This window comes from Myotis daubentonii, chromosome 16 (genome assembly GCF_963259705.1).
Source record: "Myotis daubentonii chromosome 16, mMyoDau2.1, whole genome shotgun sequence".
Lineage (NCBI taxonomy): Eukaryota > Metazoa > Chordata > Mammalia > Chiroptera > Vespertilionidae > Myotis > Myotis daubentonii.
Window position 1 is genome coordinate 9,466,281 of NC_081855.1, and position 15,465 is coordinate 9,481,745.

General features: G+C 45.9%; 1 protein-coding gene and 1 pseudogene across 1 annotated transcript; both read right to left on the bottom strand.

Moving 5' to 3' along the window:
* Nucleotides 1-53: 53 nt before the first annotated feature.
* Nucleotides 54-3,686, bottom strand: LOC132219382 (pre-mRNA cleavage complex 2 protein Pcf11-like). Its single transcript, XM_059671735.1, has 2 exons — nucleotides 344-3,686; nucleotides 54-132 (listed from the first exon to the last, which is right to left on the bottom strand). Exons 1-2 carry the CDS (start codon nucleotides 3,678-3,680, stop codon nucleotides 95-97), a joined length of 3,375 nt encoding a protein of 1,124 aa, XP_059527718.1. The 5' UTR covers nucleotides 3,681-3,686; the 3' UTR covers nucleotides 54-94.
* Nucleotides 3,687-7,488: 3,802 nt separating this feature from the next.
* LOC132219383 (cyclin-dependent kinase 2-associated protein 1-like) lies at nucleotides 7,489-7,831 on the bottom strand (annotated as a pseudogene).
* Between the last annotated feature and the right edge of the window lie 7,634 nt (nucleotides 7,832-15,465).

Below are 15,465 nucleotides of genomic sequence, written 5' to 3' on the forward strand. Positions count from 1 at the left end.
AGATAGTTCTATATATACATAAAAAAAAAAAATCTTCACCTAGATCCAAACAGCAGCTTTTTTAAAAAAGAAAAACATACTTTTCTCATTTTATTTAAACTGACTCAACTATATCATCTTCCGTTTTAATTTAATGGACCTGGCGCAGGGGTCACCTGTACCCTCCGGAACCTAAGAAGGGGAGGGGCTTGCTCAGGTAACGTGACTGGGCAGTTCCCATCTTTGCCTGGAGAGGAAGGGAACTGATGTTGAGAGCCACAGACAGGCCAGGCACTTGCTGATGGCCTCCCACTAGGTGCCCACACCACCCTCCTACGAGTAAAGCCCATGTCTCGGGAGCAGCTCTGAGATGTTGCTATGCTGTCCTCTGTACAAGCTGGTGGGGTATCAATTTGTTCTTCCTTAACATTGGTACTCTCACAGGGTTCCTGAAATTCATTTCTGACCATGTTCAACATAATATTCAGAGGGTTTTCAACTGGCTTCTTGCTGGGAGATGGTGTACAGTCAAATGAAGATGTATTTTGATCATCTTCATAACATGATGGATGACAAATCTTTCCATCCACTCTGATGGCATTCTTTAAATGCCACTCCTCCTCTTCGTCATCCCAGTATTGTTCAAATTGGTCTTGACAGATTTCACAACTCTCCACTGCTCCAGCTGGCCCTGCCGGTACACTTTGGGACTGCTTTTCCTTAGCAGCTTGCTGAGTTTTGAGCACAACTTCTTCATGCGCCTTTTCAAGAAACTGGCTCTTTGCCCGTTCTTCCAAATCAGCTATTTCCTCAAATTCTATCCAGTCTGTTGAACTGTAGTACCAACGTCTATGAGTAACTTTTCTGCTAACGTCTTTTTTAGTTCTATTTTGCCGATAATGCCAGTCCAAGTGATCTGCATATACATCTGCCTGTGACGTTGTAAACCTCATTCCACAAGAGTAACACTGAATACCAGTGTGCAGTTGATTTATAACACTATCATAACGTTGTTTTAACTCTTCCATTGTAAAATTGGTAAGATCGGGAACATCTCGATCTTCATTTTGACCTTCCTTCTCTTCAGTGGGAGGCTGAGCAGCAACTTCATTTACTTGTGCTGTAGCTGAATCAGGCTGGGACAATTTGCGAATTCCTGTTCTTAGCAGTTTTGAAAATAATTCATTGGCATCTGCCTGACTGAGGTGATGATCAGGATATGCCTTAGGAAGGGCTCCGGAAGGATTCTGAACAAATGCTCCAGGATTTTTTGGATGAACTGGTAAAAATTGTCCCTGGCCAAACGGTACTGGCTGAGCAACACCAGTGAGAACCTGTTGAGACACCTGCATGTTTCCCGCTGTTATCTGAGCAGCTAAATTGCCAAAGTTTCCACATTGAGGACTTTGAAGATTCTTTTCATCAAAAGAGTGTCCAGAAGCTCTGCTAAGGGGATTTGAGAAACTCTGGTTTCCAGGGCCACGCAGTCCATTAAAATTGGGTCCTTGAGGTGAATCAAATATTTGTTCGTGTCTTGGGAATTGCAGTCCTTTGGATGGGGCATTAAAAGCATTGCCAGGTGGCTCACTATATGGACCAGTCTGACGGAACGAAACGGATTCAAGCCTTTGTGAAGGATGATTGTCAAATCGTGTGCCTTGAAGACCAAGGGGAACACCAAACCTTGATGCTTGCTGGTGTTGTGGACCATCAAGTCTTTGAGGAACACCATCAAATCTTGGTTGAACCTGCTGTCCAGGTGGTCCATCAAATCTCTGTGAGCCTGGCTGACCAGTTCTTTCAAATCTAGGACCTAGTTGGCCATGTAATCCATCAAATCTTGGTAAGAGTGATGGCTGACCTGGCTTCCCATCAAACCTGAAAGCATGACAACCTTCCAATCTTGGACCACCTTGACCCAGAGGCCCTTCAAGTCTCAGTCCACCTCCTGGTACAGGACCGTCAAACCTCATTCCACCTCCTTGTCGGACTAAAGGTCCCTCAAACCTGATCCCAAACCCTGGTTGACCATGTGGACCCTGAAACCTAAGGTTTCCACCAAGTTGATTATGTTGTCCTTCAAACCTCAGGCCAGCGACTGACTGGCCATGGTGGCCCTCAAACCTCATTCCAACTCCGTGCTGTAGCAAAGGGCCCTCAAATCTGATCCCACCTTCTGGCTGACTATGAGGTCCATCAAACCTAATTGCAGGTCCTGATGGACCACGACCCCCCTCAAATCTATGTCCACGTATAGGCTGACCTCCGGGATTATCAAATCTAAGTCCACCCACAGGCTGACCATGAGGTCCCTCAAACCTCAGACCAGGGGAACCTTCCAACCGAAAACCACCTCTGCCTGCTTGACCAACTGGCCCTTCAAACCTCAGAGGTGTCCCTTCTGGTCCCGGAGGACCTTCAAATCTCAAAGGACCACCGGCCCCCATTTGTCCAGGTGACCCATCCAATCGAAGAAAACCTGGTGCAGAAGGTCCATCAATCCTAGGGCTTAATTTATTAGGTCCTTCAAAAATCATCTTGGTCGGGCCATCTCTTGTTACCGATGGCCTACTAGGTTCATCAAATAACGGTCTGTCTTCAGCTAACACTGTAAGGCGCTGATTTGTATCTAGGCCGGCGAGTCGTGATGCTGAGGTATCTACAAATGGTTCACCTGCATCTTCACATCTAGGTCGCTTAAGTGGAAAATGATCATTGAATGGTGACCTCTGCTCTTCTCGTACACCTTCTTGATACTGAAATAGCTGTCGAATTTGAGGCGCAACAACAAGGTACTCATCCTGTGTAATTTCACCAGATGCTAAATGTTCACTCGTCTTTTGAAGTAATTCTCTTTTGCTTGCGAGAGTTAACTCTGTGAAAACCTGAAGATTGGCATCTACGCTTAATCGATGCTGTTGTTTTGGGGCTCGAGGTGACACAACCCCTTTAGCGCTCGACCAGCTTTCCCTCCGCCTTAGATGAGGAGATTTACTATGGTCCTCACCTTGTTGTAAGCTTTTATTTTCTTGTGGTCGTTCGTCTTCAGTCTTTTTTATTCGCTTTGGATCTCGAACATCTTGTTCAGCACTTCTCTTAGCATTTCTTTCTTCCCTGGAAGGTGGCACAAAGTCTTCCATATGTGACTGCTTACATCCAGAGTGGCACATCTTTCCAGCTGAAGGCTCTGCAGGCGATTTATTTAGAAATGTAGAAGTCACATGGATGCTAGATGTATTCTGATTGGGGGGTAGAGGTTGAACAGGCCAAGCAGGATCTAATGAATTGACTCTGACATCCAGGGCATGAAGAATCTTCAATGGGAATATCTCATTCCATGTGGAACGTAATTTAAATAGACTTTTTCTGGTATTTTTATCCACCTTTTCAAACACACGAATAAATGTTGCAACTAGATTTGTAGTAAAGGCGGTGAGATACTCTCGGCCAACGTTTTTCACGATAGAATCCATAAGGTACATAACGGGAAGCTTCTCTGAGGAAGGAGCCTTGGCGGTTTGGGCCTCGATGAGAGAGACGATATCCTTGGCGAAGTGCAGGTTCTCCTGGGCTAGAATGGTCAGCATATTGATGTGCGGTTTGCTATTGACGGTCAGGTCTTCGAGGGATGACTGATAATCCCGACAGGCGTCCTCCCGGGCCCCCAAGGGACCGGCCTCGGCCAGGGTGGGCTCTGACATTGTGCCGTGGCCGCAGCTGCAGCCGCTCTTGACACCCCGTGTCACTGCCGACCGCGCTTCCTCTCCCCACTCCGGCCTCACCACGTGCTGACTGACCGCGGAGGGGTATTGGGGGACGACACGGGGGGAACGCCAGGTACTCAAGGCTGCCTTCGCACAGTGATCTCCACACACTTTCAGCCACCTCAGGAGCCTCTTTCTCCACAGGAACAAAAGGGTGCCGGCGCAGGTGGCTGCAGCTCCTAGGGGAATCCTGTTTGGGCGCCCTCTGTTTGGGTCCTGCCCGAACAGGTCCAGGGGTTCCCAAAGGTGTGGACGGAGTCGGCGAAGAAGGAAGGACACAGACAGCAGCGTTCAGTTGATCATCAGAGCCAGGTTCTCTAGCCAGGATCTCCAGCCACGTTCTGTCTTTTATTGCCTTCTTACATCTGCATTTATACCAGTTGATTTTAATCCTCTCAATTTCTATTGCAAAGGTTAGGGCGTTTCTTTTCTCCATTCCAGGAAGTAAAGATTATGTAGCTTAAGCGTGATTGGTCGTAGTTAAAGTGATTAACTACCCGCCTGGCGCTTAGTTAAGGGGTTTTATCCCCTCCCTAGCTTCAGGGGAAAATCCCTACCTGGGGAAACAACCTATCTCGGAGAGGTGACCTCAGTTAAAACACATAGCGCCAAGAAGGGGAGCCAATGTATTAAGAACAGTATGGCATATACATATACGCCAAGTCCCTTGAAAGATACACTGGGCAGATGTTTCTTCCCTGCAGCGACTGTGTCAAGCAGCAAGGACGGACCAGCTTCTGGCATTCAACCACTGAGCCAAGCCAGAGAGGGCTGACAGACACCCTTTATTTTATTTTATTTTACTTTATTTTATTAATTTTTATATATATTTTTTCCTTTGTGTGAAGAAATATGAATGAACTGTACATAAACATGTCAAAGCAAACTAGTTCACTGTCACAACTTTAAATGTCTCAGGAGCACAGCGAATGCTAAACACACTAACATCGTGTTGCTACTTCAATAGCTGGGGAGTGGCGAGCGCTGGCCTATGGCTTAGGATCTGTGTCCATGCTTGTTTCCTGAACCTCCTCCACCTCTGAGAGCTGTCCCCTGCCTTCAGTATGCAAATTAGCTGCCATCTTGTTGCTGCAGGTTTCGGGTCAACACTGGGGTGCCTGGCCAGTCTGGGTGAGGGGATGATAGCTGTTTTCAGGCTGGCGGGCAACTGAGGCTCCCAACCTCCCTTTTTTTCTTTTTTCTTTTCATTCTGGGATTTATTTCCCTTCTATGGCTGTCACTGGAGCTGAGATCCGTCTTTAGCTCTGAGGCTGGGCTCCAGCTCTGAGACCTCGGCTGCAGAAAGCAGGTATCTGGGTTTGTTTGGGTTCTATAATTGTAACACTCTTGCGATCCTGCTGGCTGAAGCCCGGCTGGCTGAAATCGGGTTTCTGAGGCAGGTTTCCCTTCTATAATTGCAACACAGTTGCTTAGAGTTGCAGCTCAGAGCCCAACAGCGGCAGGCGGGGAACGTTGGTTTCCCCTGTCACTGTAGCAAGCAAGCCTCCTGTTCGCATCAGCTGCCTGGCTGCCGGCCGCCATCTTGGTTGGCAGTTAATTTGCATATCTCCCTGATTAGCCAATGGGAAGGGTAGCGAAGTTACGGCTAATTACCATGTTTCTCTTTTATTAGATAGGACTAGTGGCCCAGTGCACGAAATTCATGCACGGGGGGGAAGGGGGAGTTCCCTCAGCCCAGCCTGCACCCTCTCTAATCAGGGATCCCTTGGGGGATGTCCGACTGCTGGTTTAGGCCCGATCCCTGGGATCCCCCTAACTGGCAGCCGGACATCCCTCTTGCAATCTGGGACCACTGGCTCCTAACTGCTCACCTGCCTGCCGACCTGTTCTCCCTAACTGTTCGCCCTGCTGGCCTGACCCCCCTAACTGCTCTCCCCTGCCAGCCTGATTGTCCTAACTGCTCTCCCCTGCCGGCTTGATCCCCAAACTGCTCTCCCCTGCCAGCCTGATCGCCCCAACCGCCTCTGCCTCGGCCCGCCACCATGGCTTTGTCCAAAAGGACATCCAGAAAGTTGCCTGGAAGCTGTTTGGTCTAATTAGCACATTACCCTTTTATTAGTATAGATTGATTTCAGAGAGGGAGGGAGATAGAAACATCAATGATGAGAGAGAATCATTGACTGACTGCCTCCTGCACGCCCCACACTGGGGATCAAACCCATAACCCAGGCATGTGCCCTGACCAGGAATTGAACTCTGGGGCCCTTCAGCCCTCAGGCAGAGGCTCTATCCATTGAGCAACACTGGCTATGGATACACTTTCCCTTTCCACTGGGACGTGTTCTGATTGCTGGAGCTGAAACACTGAAGCTGCCTCACTGGGGCAGAGTGGGGTGCAGTGGGTTGGAGTAGGTGAAGCCCCCTGAAAGCTGGAGAGGGGCCTTGTTTAACAGCCGGACTGTCTCATGGCTGTGCTGCCTCGCAGTTGTATGGCCACACTGTTGGGCTGTGCTACTGTCAGTGAGAGTTTACACAACTGAACTGTCTGCACAGATAGCTTCCTCCTCACCACACCCCCAAGCTGGGGGTTCCTCTTAGGGTTGAAGTGATACCGACCACCCTTGGTTGGTAGCCCAATTGGCCACTTTGGAAAGAGAAGTGGGGAATCCTGATTTTACGTGAATGCTCCAATTTCTTAAGTTGGCAACTAATGCGAACTTCAGGTGTTTGGGCCAAACCAGAGAGGTGGTCGGGTCTGGTGTCCAGGCCACTGGGCGGCACTGGGCTCAGCCCAGTTGTAAAGGGCCCCTAGGCGTCTGGGCAGGTGAAGGGGTTGGGGGTACGCTTCGGTAATTCCAATGTCACCCCACTGGGTTTTGGTGGTTTTTTCCCCACTGATGACAATTTACTATAATCTGTTGGCAGCATAGATAGATATTAGTTACCAGAACTATGTCTCCATAGAAGTGGACAGTATGTAGCCATTCTATTGGGAACTGTGTGCACTTAAGCATCAGCATGATCTTTCAATTTATTTTTTGTGGTTGTTAATGAAAATAAGCTTTATTACATCAAGTAATAAATACATACAAAGATGCAAACAGTATTAGTCACTGTCTTCCACATGTTTGGATCCACTGATGGGAAAGGCGGAACTGAAATGTACATACATCCTTAGGGGAAATTTCAAGGGTCCTTGTCAGGCGAGGTTCTATAAATTGCTCTTCCTTCTGTATTTATAACTTGTGCATTTTAAAGATTGACTTCAAAGTACTAATAGTCATGCAAATGCTTAAGCAAAAAAAAAAAAACACAGAACAGTTACATTGAAAAGAATTTAGACTGTGTGGTGAATGGGCACTGGCTACTATAGTGCTGCCTCAGGACTCACTGAAACAAACCCTCAGAGTTGGATCAGCTCAGAAGAGAAACATAAAGAACCATGTGAGTAACAGAAATGTATCCAGAAAAGAAACACGTATCTGGGAGGCCAACTGCAGCTTGCTGTGATAGGTAACTGACATGCATCCTGTAAATCAATGCTTTAAAAAAACACACAAAATGCCCTGGGTAGTTCTGAACTAACGCTTAAATCTAATAACTGCAAAAATCTCTTCTCCATCTCAGCGATGGGAGGTTCAGAGCCTGATGAACCACGGGAGGGGCACGGGGAGGAGAAACCAAGCTGTTACCATTTTGAAACCAAGTTTCATCTGAAGGGGATGCAAGCATGAGCTGTCACTTCTTGGAAGAAGAAGGAAAGCCTTTCACGTGGACTTAGGGGCTAGGACCTGGTGTTCTGCTCCATCTTGGCCAAGCACTCCCGAACCAGCCATGTCGTGTGGATGATGCCTCGTTTCAGTCTCTCCATCGCGCTCTTGCTGCCCGCGTACGTGAGTCAGATCTCCTTCCCTAGTTCTTCGATGATGACCAGCAGCTCAGCATATTTGCTCTGGGGCGCCTGGCTGTTCTCTGTTCCCTGCATGTTAGAGATGTTGGTCCTAGTCACTCAGCAGCTGGCGGTACTGGGAAGACGTTGCCATGCTGGTGGAAGGCGGATGAACGCTCCCAGAGGCCTTGATGGAGGTGGCGGGCATGTGCATGGTCAAGTTCAGTTTGTAAGACATCCCCCCCTCCGCCCCCTGTCTCCCGCTGCGGGGCGCAGGCCCCATAAGACGGCATCGGCAGCGGTGGCAGTGAGGCCAGGCGGTGGTGAGGTGGGCCTGGGTCTGTGTCCCTGTCTGTGTGCCTGCCCAGCTCCCACACACTTTTTGTTGTTGACAGCTCGAGCGCACTGGCAAATATGGTTGTCCCCTCACCCTGACACTGCCGCAGTATCATGATCTTTCAGTTTCTTGATGTTCTGCCTGTGCTGCTCAATGTCTTTCTGCAGACACTCAAATCTCCTTTTTATGATGAGGGATCTCTTCTTCATGTTGTTTCTTCAAGGCTGCCAGCTGTTCTTTAATCCGCTCTGGGAAGTATCCTTCCTCTTCAGCCTTCTTTTTTTTTTTTTTTTTTTTGTGAAGGTCCCAATGGCTTCCCTGATTGCGCCTGCATTGGAGCTGAAATTATCTGACCATTGCAGCCAAAGTCTCTGGCTTACATGGCCCTCACACTCCACACTTGGAGCCGCAGATGTGCCACCGACGCAGAGACTGCCCTGGTTGTCAGTGCCGCGCAGTTCCGGACTACCCCACTTAGTTTTAAATGCAAACCTGCCTTGGACAGGCCTTGAAGGTCTTTTTTCCATGGCGATCACGGGGTAGCAGGCCAGCCAGCACCCACAGCCCCAGGGGTCCAAGGGTGCCGGCTGGCCTGCGCCGGGGCTCTCTCTGCCTCCAATCCACAATGCAATCACCGATCACCGGCCGCCTTTGCCTGCCCCCACCTCTTGCCTGCCGCCTGGGTTTCAGATCCCTTTCACCTCCCAGCATTGTGGCTACATATGCAAATTACCCACCATCTTTGTTGGCGGTTAAACGCCATCATGGCTGGCAGTTAATTTGCATATTGCCCTGATTAGCCAATGGGAAGGGTAGCGAAGTTACAGTAAATTACCATGTTTCTCTATTATTAGATAGGATGAGAAATATATATTGAGTGCCTACCACATGCCAACTCTTTATGTTAAGCACTTTATTATTATATTTTATACTTGCAACTCATTTTTTCATAACATTATTTTTATTGTTTTATTGCTTAAAGTATTACAAAGGGTACTACATATGTGTCCTTTTTTTTGCCCCCGCCCTTGACAATCCCCTGGCCTCTCCTACACCCCAGTGTCTTATGTCCATTGGTTATGCTTATATGCATGCATACAAGTCCTTCGGTGGATCTCTTACCCCCCTCCCTCCTGCCCCCCAACCCTCCCTGGCCTTCCCCCTGCACTTTGACAATCAGATTGAGGCAGCTCTGCCTCTGTATCCATTATTGTTCATAAGTTTATAATGGTCTTTATTATCCATGAATGAGTGAGATCATTTTTCCCGTGAAAAGAACAAGACGTAAAGAACTCAGCTAACGTGCCTGAGGTTTTAATGCAAGTGGCAGTGCCATACTTATCACTAAATTTTTTCTTTGTCAATCCTCACCCAAGGGTAAGTTTCCCTGGCCCAGACCAAGGCCAAGGATCTAGCCTGCAACTGAGGCAGTTAGCTTGACTGGAGTCAAACCCAACACCTTTCAGTCCACTGGTTCACAACTCTCACAGGCAAACAGCTCTATCTCTTTCTCTCACTCACAGGCTGCTCTAATTTAATTGAAAACATCCAGAATTTTCTTCTGGTCACTAGTAAAAATAATCTTATTAAACTCACTGAAGTCACATGTCCACATACAACCATCATCACTGTGGTCTAGACAGTTAGATATGCTGATACCTTCACTCTGGGGCCCTGAATAACAACCCCCAGAAACAGCTGGATTTGGAAATTGGCAGATGTTAGAAAAGGGAAAATGGAAGTCATGTCCACCACAGGCCACTGTCAAATAAGTATTTGACTTCTGGTTTTCATTGTGAAGTCCTAACTTCCATCCTTATAAGAGAAAAAAAAAAGAGAGAATAACAATCTGAAAAGCAGGAGCTCTTGTTAAATCCATCTGAAATTAACTATGACTATGAAATTAGCCTTTGCTGCTGCAAACCGTGGAGATTTAGGGCTCTGTTAGAACAATACAACCTAGCCCAGCCGTGGGCAAACTACGGCCCGCGGGCCGGATCTGGCCCATCCGGCTGTTCTATCGGGCCCATGGATCCGAAAGAGCGAGGGTTCTCTTGCTCTCCCCGCCACTCCTTCACCAGCAGCAGTGTTAACATGGCAACGTCGGGAAACACAGCCGCAGCTCCTTCTTCTGAGTGGGCAGATTTAGATCCGCCCATTCAGTAGAAAGAACAACCTCTCAATCTTCCAGTGGCTCCTTGTAATTCCCGCGGACGCGTCTCCGGATATCACCCTGGGAATGCATAGACACGTTATCGTGGTGATGTAGGGAGACACGCCCCTGGAGAGCACAGTATCAGAGCCTTTCTGAGGTAAGATTAAGAGCTCTACTCAAACACAATTTTTTTCCTGTTCCCACATTCTGTACATCACAATGACTTGTTAATAAAACAACAAAGACTTTCAGCTGTAAAAATGCTTGCTACAGGGCATTTGTGTTAACATGCACCACTGCACATTAGCATCAACGCAAACACGATGGAAAGCTATGTACCCTGCATTAACCCTAACTGCGCTGCATTGCAGTACTGCACCACACTGCCATGGCAGCATGGCTAGTGTGAACAAACCCTAATTCAGTGGGTTGAACAAAAAGATTGTATAGAAATGTGATGAACTAAAGATTTTATTACAAAATCGCTTAATTTCAGGGTTTCAGAAGCAATTGGACAAATGAAAAACTGAAAATCAAATGTTCATATCTAATACTTGGATGAAACCCTTTCCTGGTAATGACAGCCTGAAGTCTTGTACTTATGGACATCACCAGATGCTGGGTTTTCTCCTTTGTAATGCTCTGCCAGGCTGTCACAGTAGGGGTATATATATAAATATCCTGCCATTTCCAGCTTTTAATAAGAAAAACTGTTGCAATGGGCATTTAAAAGTGGCACCTGGTTGTTTTTATAGAGTCCAGTGGATGCAATCTGACATTATAATGGGCTCTTTCACACTATGTGCACTGCGGCTGTTTTTTGTCAGTAACGGAAGTGCTAGTGGTAACTACTGGTTACCCATGTTTTGCACTGCCCTAGCACCTCCCATACAAGTGTGTCTGGAAGACACAGCAATGTGCAGCTATGTGTGTTATCATAAACAAAGGGCCTGTGTGAAAGATACACAGGTTTTCTATGGAGGAAAGGGGTTGTTCTCTATGGTCAGGGTGTGCCTCTGTCCCATGTATGAACTTTTTCAGATGATTTTGTTATATATATATATTTTTAGACCAAAAATCTTATAGTAGAGCAAATTTAATCACTTGTTTTTATACTTTACTGTCTTATTTTAGTAAAGAATTTAATAAGAAAACGGTACTGTTGGTTTTAGCCCAATATTAAACATGAATGGACCAAAGAAAAGGAAAGTGGACAGTGAATGCCGAGTGTTTAAGAGGGAGTGGACAACAAAATATTTTTTCACAGAAGTCCAATCAATGCCGGTATGTCTGATATGCCAGGAAACACTTGCAGTCTTCAAAGAGTACAATCTCAGCCGTCACTTTGCCACAAAGCATGGCAACTATGCTAGCAAGCAGTGACCTCAAGAACGGGAGGCTACTGCACAGAGGTTGATGGCTAAATTACAGGCTCAGCAAAATGTCTTTCACAGACAAACTGCAATTCAAGAGACAACTACCAAAGCAAGTTTTATGCTATCATTCAAATTAGCAAAAGCTAGCAAAGCTCTCTCTGAAGGCGAGTTTTTGAAAGAATGTATGATAGAGACAGCAGGTCTCTTGTGTCCAGAGAGCAAAGGCAAGTTTGAAAAACTCAGCTTATCGCGCAGGACAGTGACTCGTCGAGTGGAACTGACTGATGAAGACTTGGCCAGCAAGTTAAATAGTAAGGCAGAGTTCTTTAAGTTTTATTCACTAGCATTGGATGAAAGTAATGACGTAAAGGACACTGCTCAGCTCTTAATTTTTATCCGAGGGATTAGTGACAATTTTGAAATTACGGAGGAGTTTTCAGCCATGGAGCCACTGAAAGGAAAAACACGGGGAGAGGACTTGTATGACCGGTGTCTACTGTCATCGAGAAAAGGAAGATACCATGGAGTAAACTTGCTAATGTCACGACAGATGGATCTCCAAATTTAACTGGAAAAAATGTTGGACTGCTAAAAAGAATTCAGGATAAAGTGAAAGAGGAGAACCCTAACCAAGATGTTATTTTTCTTCACTGTATTATTCACCAGGAATCATTGTGCAAGTCTATATCACAACTTAATCATGTTGTTAATCCAGTCGTAAAGCTTGTTAATTTCATTCGAGCAAAGGGACTTCAGCACCATCAGTTTACTAAGTTTCTGGAGGAAATTGATGCGGATCACCACGACTTATTTTACCACTATCGTGTCCGCTGGTTGAGTTTGGGCAAAGTTTTCCAACGAGTGTGGGAGCTCAAAGAAGAGATTGGTGCATTTTTGAAATTAAAGGGCAAGTCTGACGAATTTACTGAGCTGAGTGACAAGAATTGGCTGTGTGACTTTGCATTTGCTATAGATATATTTTCACATTTGAATGAGCTAAATGTGAAGCTACAGGGAAAAGATCAGTATGTACATGGCATATACACTAATGTGAAAGCCTTTCAATCGAAGCTGATTTTCTTTTCCAGACAAATTTCAGACAAAGTCTTCACTCATTTTGCCACACTAGCCACACAGAAGGAGACCATCCAAAACGTGAAGAAATACAGCAAATCACTGGATGACCTGAATGCAGAATTCTGTCATTGGTTTTCTGATGTTGAAAAAATTGACCAGTCACTTCAACTGGTGGCCTGTCCTTTGTCACAAAACCCTGAAACAGCACCAGAAGAGGTGCAACTGGAACTCATCGATCTTCAGTCTGACTTTGTCCTAAAGGAGAAATTCAGCTCTCCTGAACTAAGAGACTTTTATGCTTCACTTAATGAAGCCACTTTTCCAAACATACGGAAGATAGCACAGAAGACACTGGTGCTGTTTGGGTCAACCTATGTTTGTGAGCAGACATTTAGCATCATGAACATCAACAAAGCCCCTCACAGATCCAGCTTAACTGACGACCACCTCAGGTCTATCCTGAGAATAGCCACAACAAAACTAACTCAAGACTTTGATGCATTAGCTAAAAAAGGAGACCAACAACACTGTTCCCACTGAAGTTGATGTTTTAAAGACCAAAAACCTTTCAACCCATTCTACATTGCCATCTACAACTACGTCCCGGGCATAATTTAGAAGTTGCACCAAAGAAAATGTTTAATTTACTGTTTACACATTTTGTTCTTTTCTATTTGTTTTAGTTTTAAGTTATTTTATTATATTTAAGTTTAATTTGAAAGGCTTTTATACCTTTCCTTTGTTAGGCAATTTTATTTGCCTTTGCCATCTTCAATATAAGGTATGTTATTGTGCTATGATTCCTCCATTTTTTGAAGTTTCAAATTATAATAATTAGTGTTTACATTCTTCTTCTTAAAATGTTTGAATTGAATAAATCTATTGAAATAAAAATAAAAAAGACCGTACCCTTTTATGTAATGATGTTTACTTTGAATTTATATTAGTTCACACAAACACTCCATCCATGCTTTTGTTCCGGCCCTCCGGTCCAGTTTAAGAACCCATTGTGGCCCTCGAGTCAAAAAGTTTGCCCACCCCTGGGCGGGAGCATTCCACTTCCCAGGTGGAAAACAAGTTCATGGGCACCTGTGTGATGAATGCAGCAGGCATGCTGTCCAAGCCAGCGGGCGCCGAGGTGGTGGTCTGATTTCTATCCTGTGTTGGGAGAGGGGTACATGCCATCAGAGGCAGCTTATAAACTGCCAGGTGGGCTGGGGGCTCCAGCTCAGACTGAGTCCCAAGCACTCAGTGATTGGTGGCAAGAGGTGGGACAGGAGTGATCTCAGGACGAGATGCTAAACTGGCAGCCTTGCAAACTCAGAGACCTAAAGTAACCACAAAGGATGGTCTGAAATTAAAGTGTGGTGGTTTGCTTTTGTTTTTTAACTAAAAGCAGCTTATGGTGGGTACTAGTGTCCTAGGCCAGTGGTCGGCAAACTGCGGCTCGCAAGCCACACGCGGCTCTTTGGCACCTTGAGTGTGGCTCTCCCTAAGTCTTAGGAGTACCCTAATTAAGTTAATAACAATGTACCTACCTATATAGTTTAAGTTTAAAAAATTTGGCTCTCAAAAGAAATTTAAATCATTGTACTGTTGATATTTGGCTGTTGACTAATGAGTTTGCCGACCACAGTCCTAGGCTGTCATCTTCCCTGAAATAAAGTCAATCTTTATCTTAACTGAGCCTGTCTATTGTCTTTTTGCATCTATGACAACATATTTTTGGAATGTCAAAGAAATTTTCCTTTTTATTCAGACCCTCAGAGCATAGGCACTGCTCTGCTCTCTGCAGAGACCACACATTCCCTCATTGTTATTGAGTTCATTGTTGACTGTTAACTGTCCCATACCCACCTAAGTGAAAGAAGTGCATGTCTATCATTTTACCTTTTTTCCAGGCCCAGAGATTTCCCTGCTGTGCTTCCTCCTGCTTCCCTCATCTATCAACAATGAATTTCATAAAACCACACAAGTCTCCACTTTTGATTGTAATGTATAGAATGAAGTGCAAAGCTGCCATTCTCCAGAGCATTACTATTTCATTCGGTTGAGATTTTGCTTCACTGCAATTGTCTACACTTTGGCTCAAATAAATTCACAAAAATTCTGCACAGGTTTCCACGTTTTCTACATGGACAAGAGGAAAGGTTCTCAGAAGGCAACAGAGACTTGGAGGTGAGTTATGAAGAGACACACTGGTATCTTAGTCATTTCCTAGCAGAGAATGGACAACACATCCCTGTGTTAACAAGGACACCCCGGGATTTCTGACAGAGCATCCCATTCTTAGATGGGAACACAGAGGGTTCCTGGGGTGGAAGTGTGGCGTTCAGGGCAGCACCGTTGACAAGACAACAGGAGGGGGTCATGTCCAGGTCCCATAGAAATGAACAGCTGCATCGCCAGCCCTGATAACAGGTCCCCCCTTTGGTATGCTGTACATCCCAGGGAAGCCCCAGCTCCTGACCTGTAGGGGACACAGGGATGTGGTCCTCAGGGCAGCAAAGGGCAAAGCAACAGACTTGGTACCTTGAGCCCCATGTCCTTTTGGGAAAAGCATCCCCACTAATCACCATGATGTGTAAGAGTGGGAGAAGGTGTGTGAGGCTTGTCAGGCCAACATGGACACTTGGAGATGGGCATTAGAAAGGGAAAATCTGTAGAAAAATGCAAAAAACACTCTTGACTGAACATGATGGGAAATGGTACAAAGTCTCTCTTCTGATATTCCTAAAACTTTGTGGGCAGTGACTTTCATCTCATCTGAAAGGGACTGGACAGTTAGAGTGGGTTGTGGGGAGGATACGGGCCCCAGATTCCTTTGGAAATTGGACTCTAGGAGGGACCTAGGGGAGTAGCAGGGCAGCTTCTGGAACCTCGGGCTCCCTTTGACTATATGGGACCCTGGAGTCTGGGTCACCTCA

Coding starts and splice junctions, on each gene's coding strand:
- LOC132219382 (XM_059671735.1), bottom strand. CDS start 3,680: ATGTCAGAGCCCACCCTGGCCGAGGCCGGTCCCTTGGGGGCCCGGGAG. Junction 133..343: donor CAGCATAGCAACATCTCAGA/GCTGCTCCCGAG, acceptor GCCAGGTCCATT/AAATTAAAACGGAAGATGAT.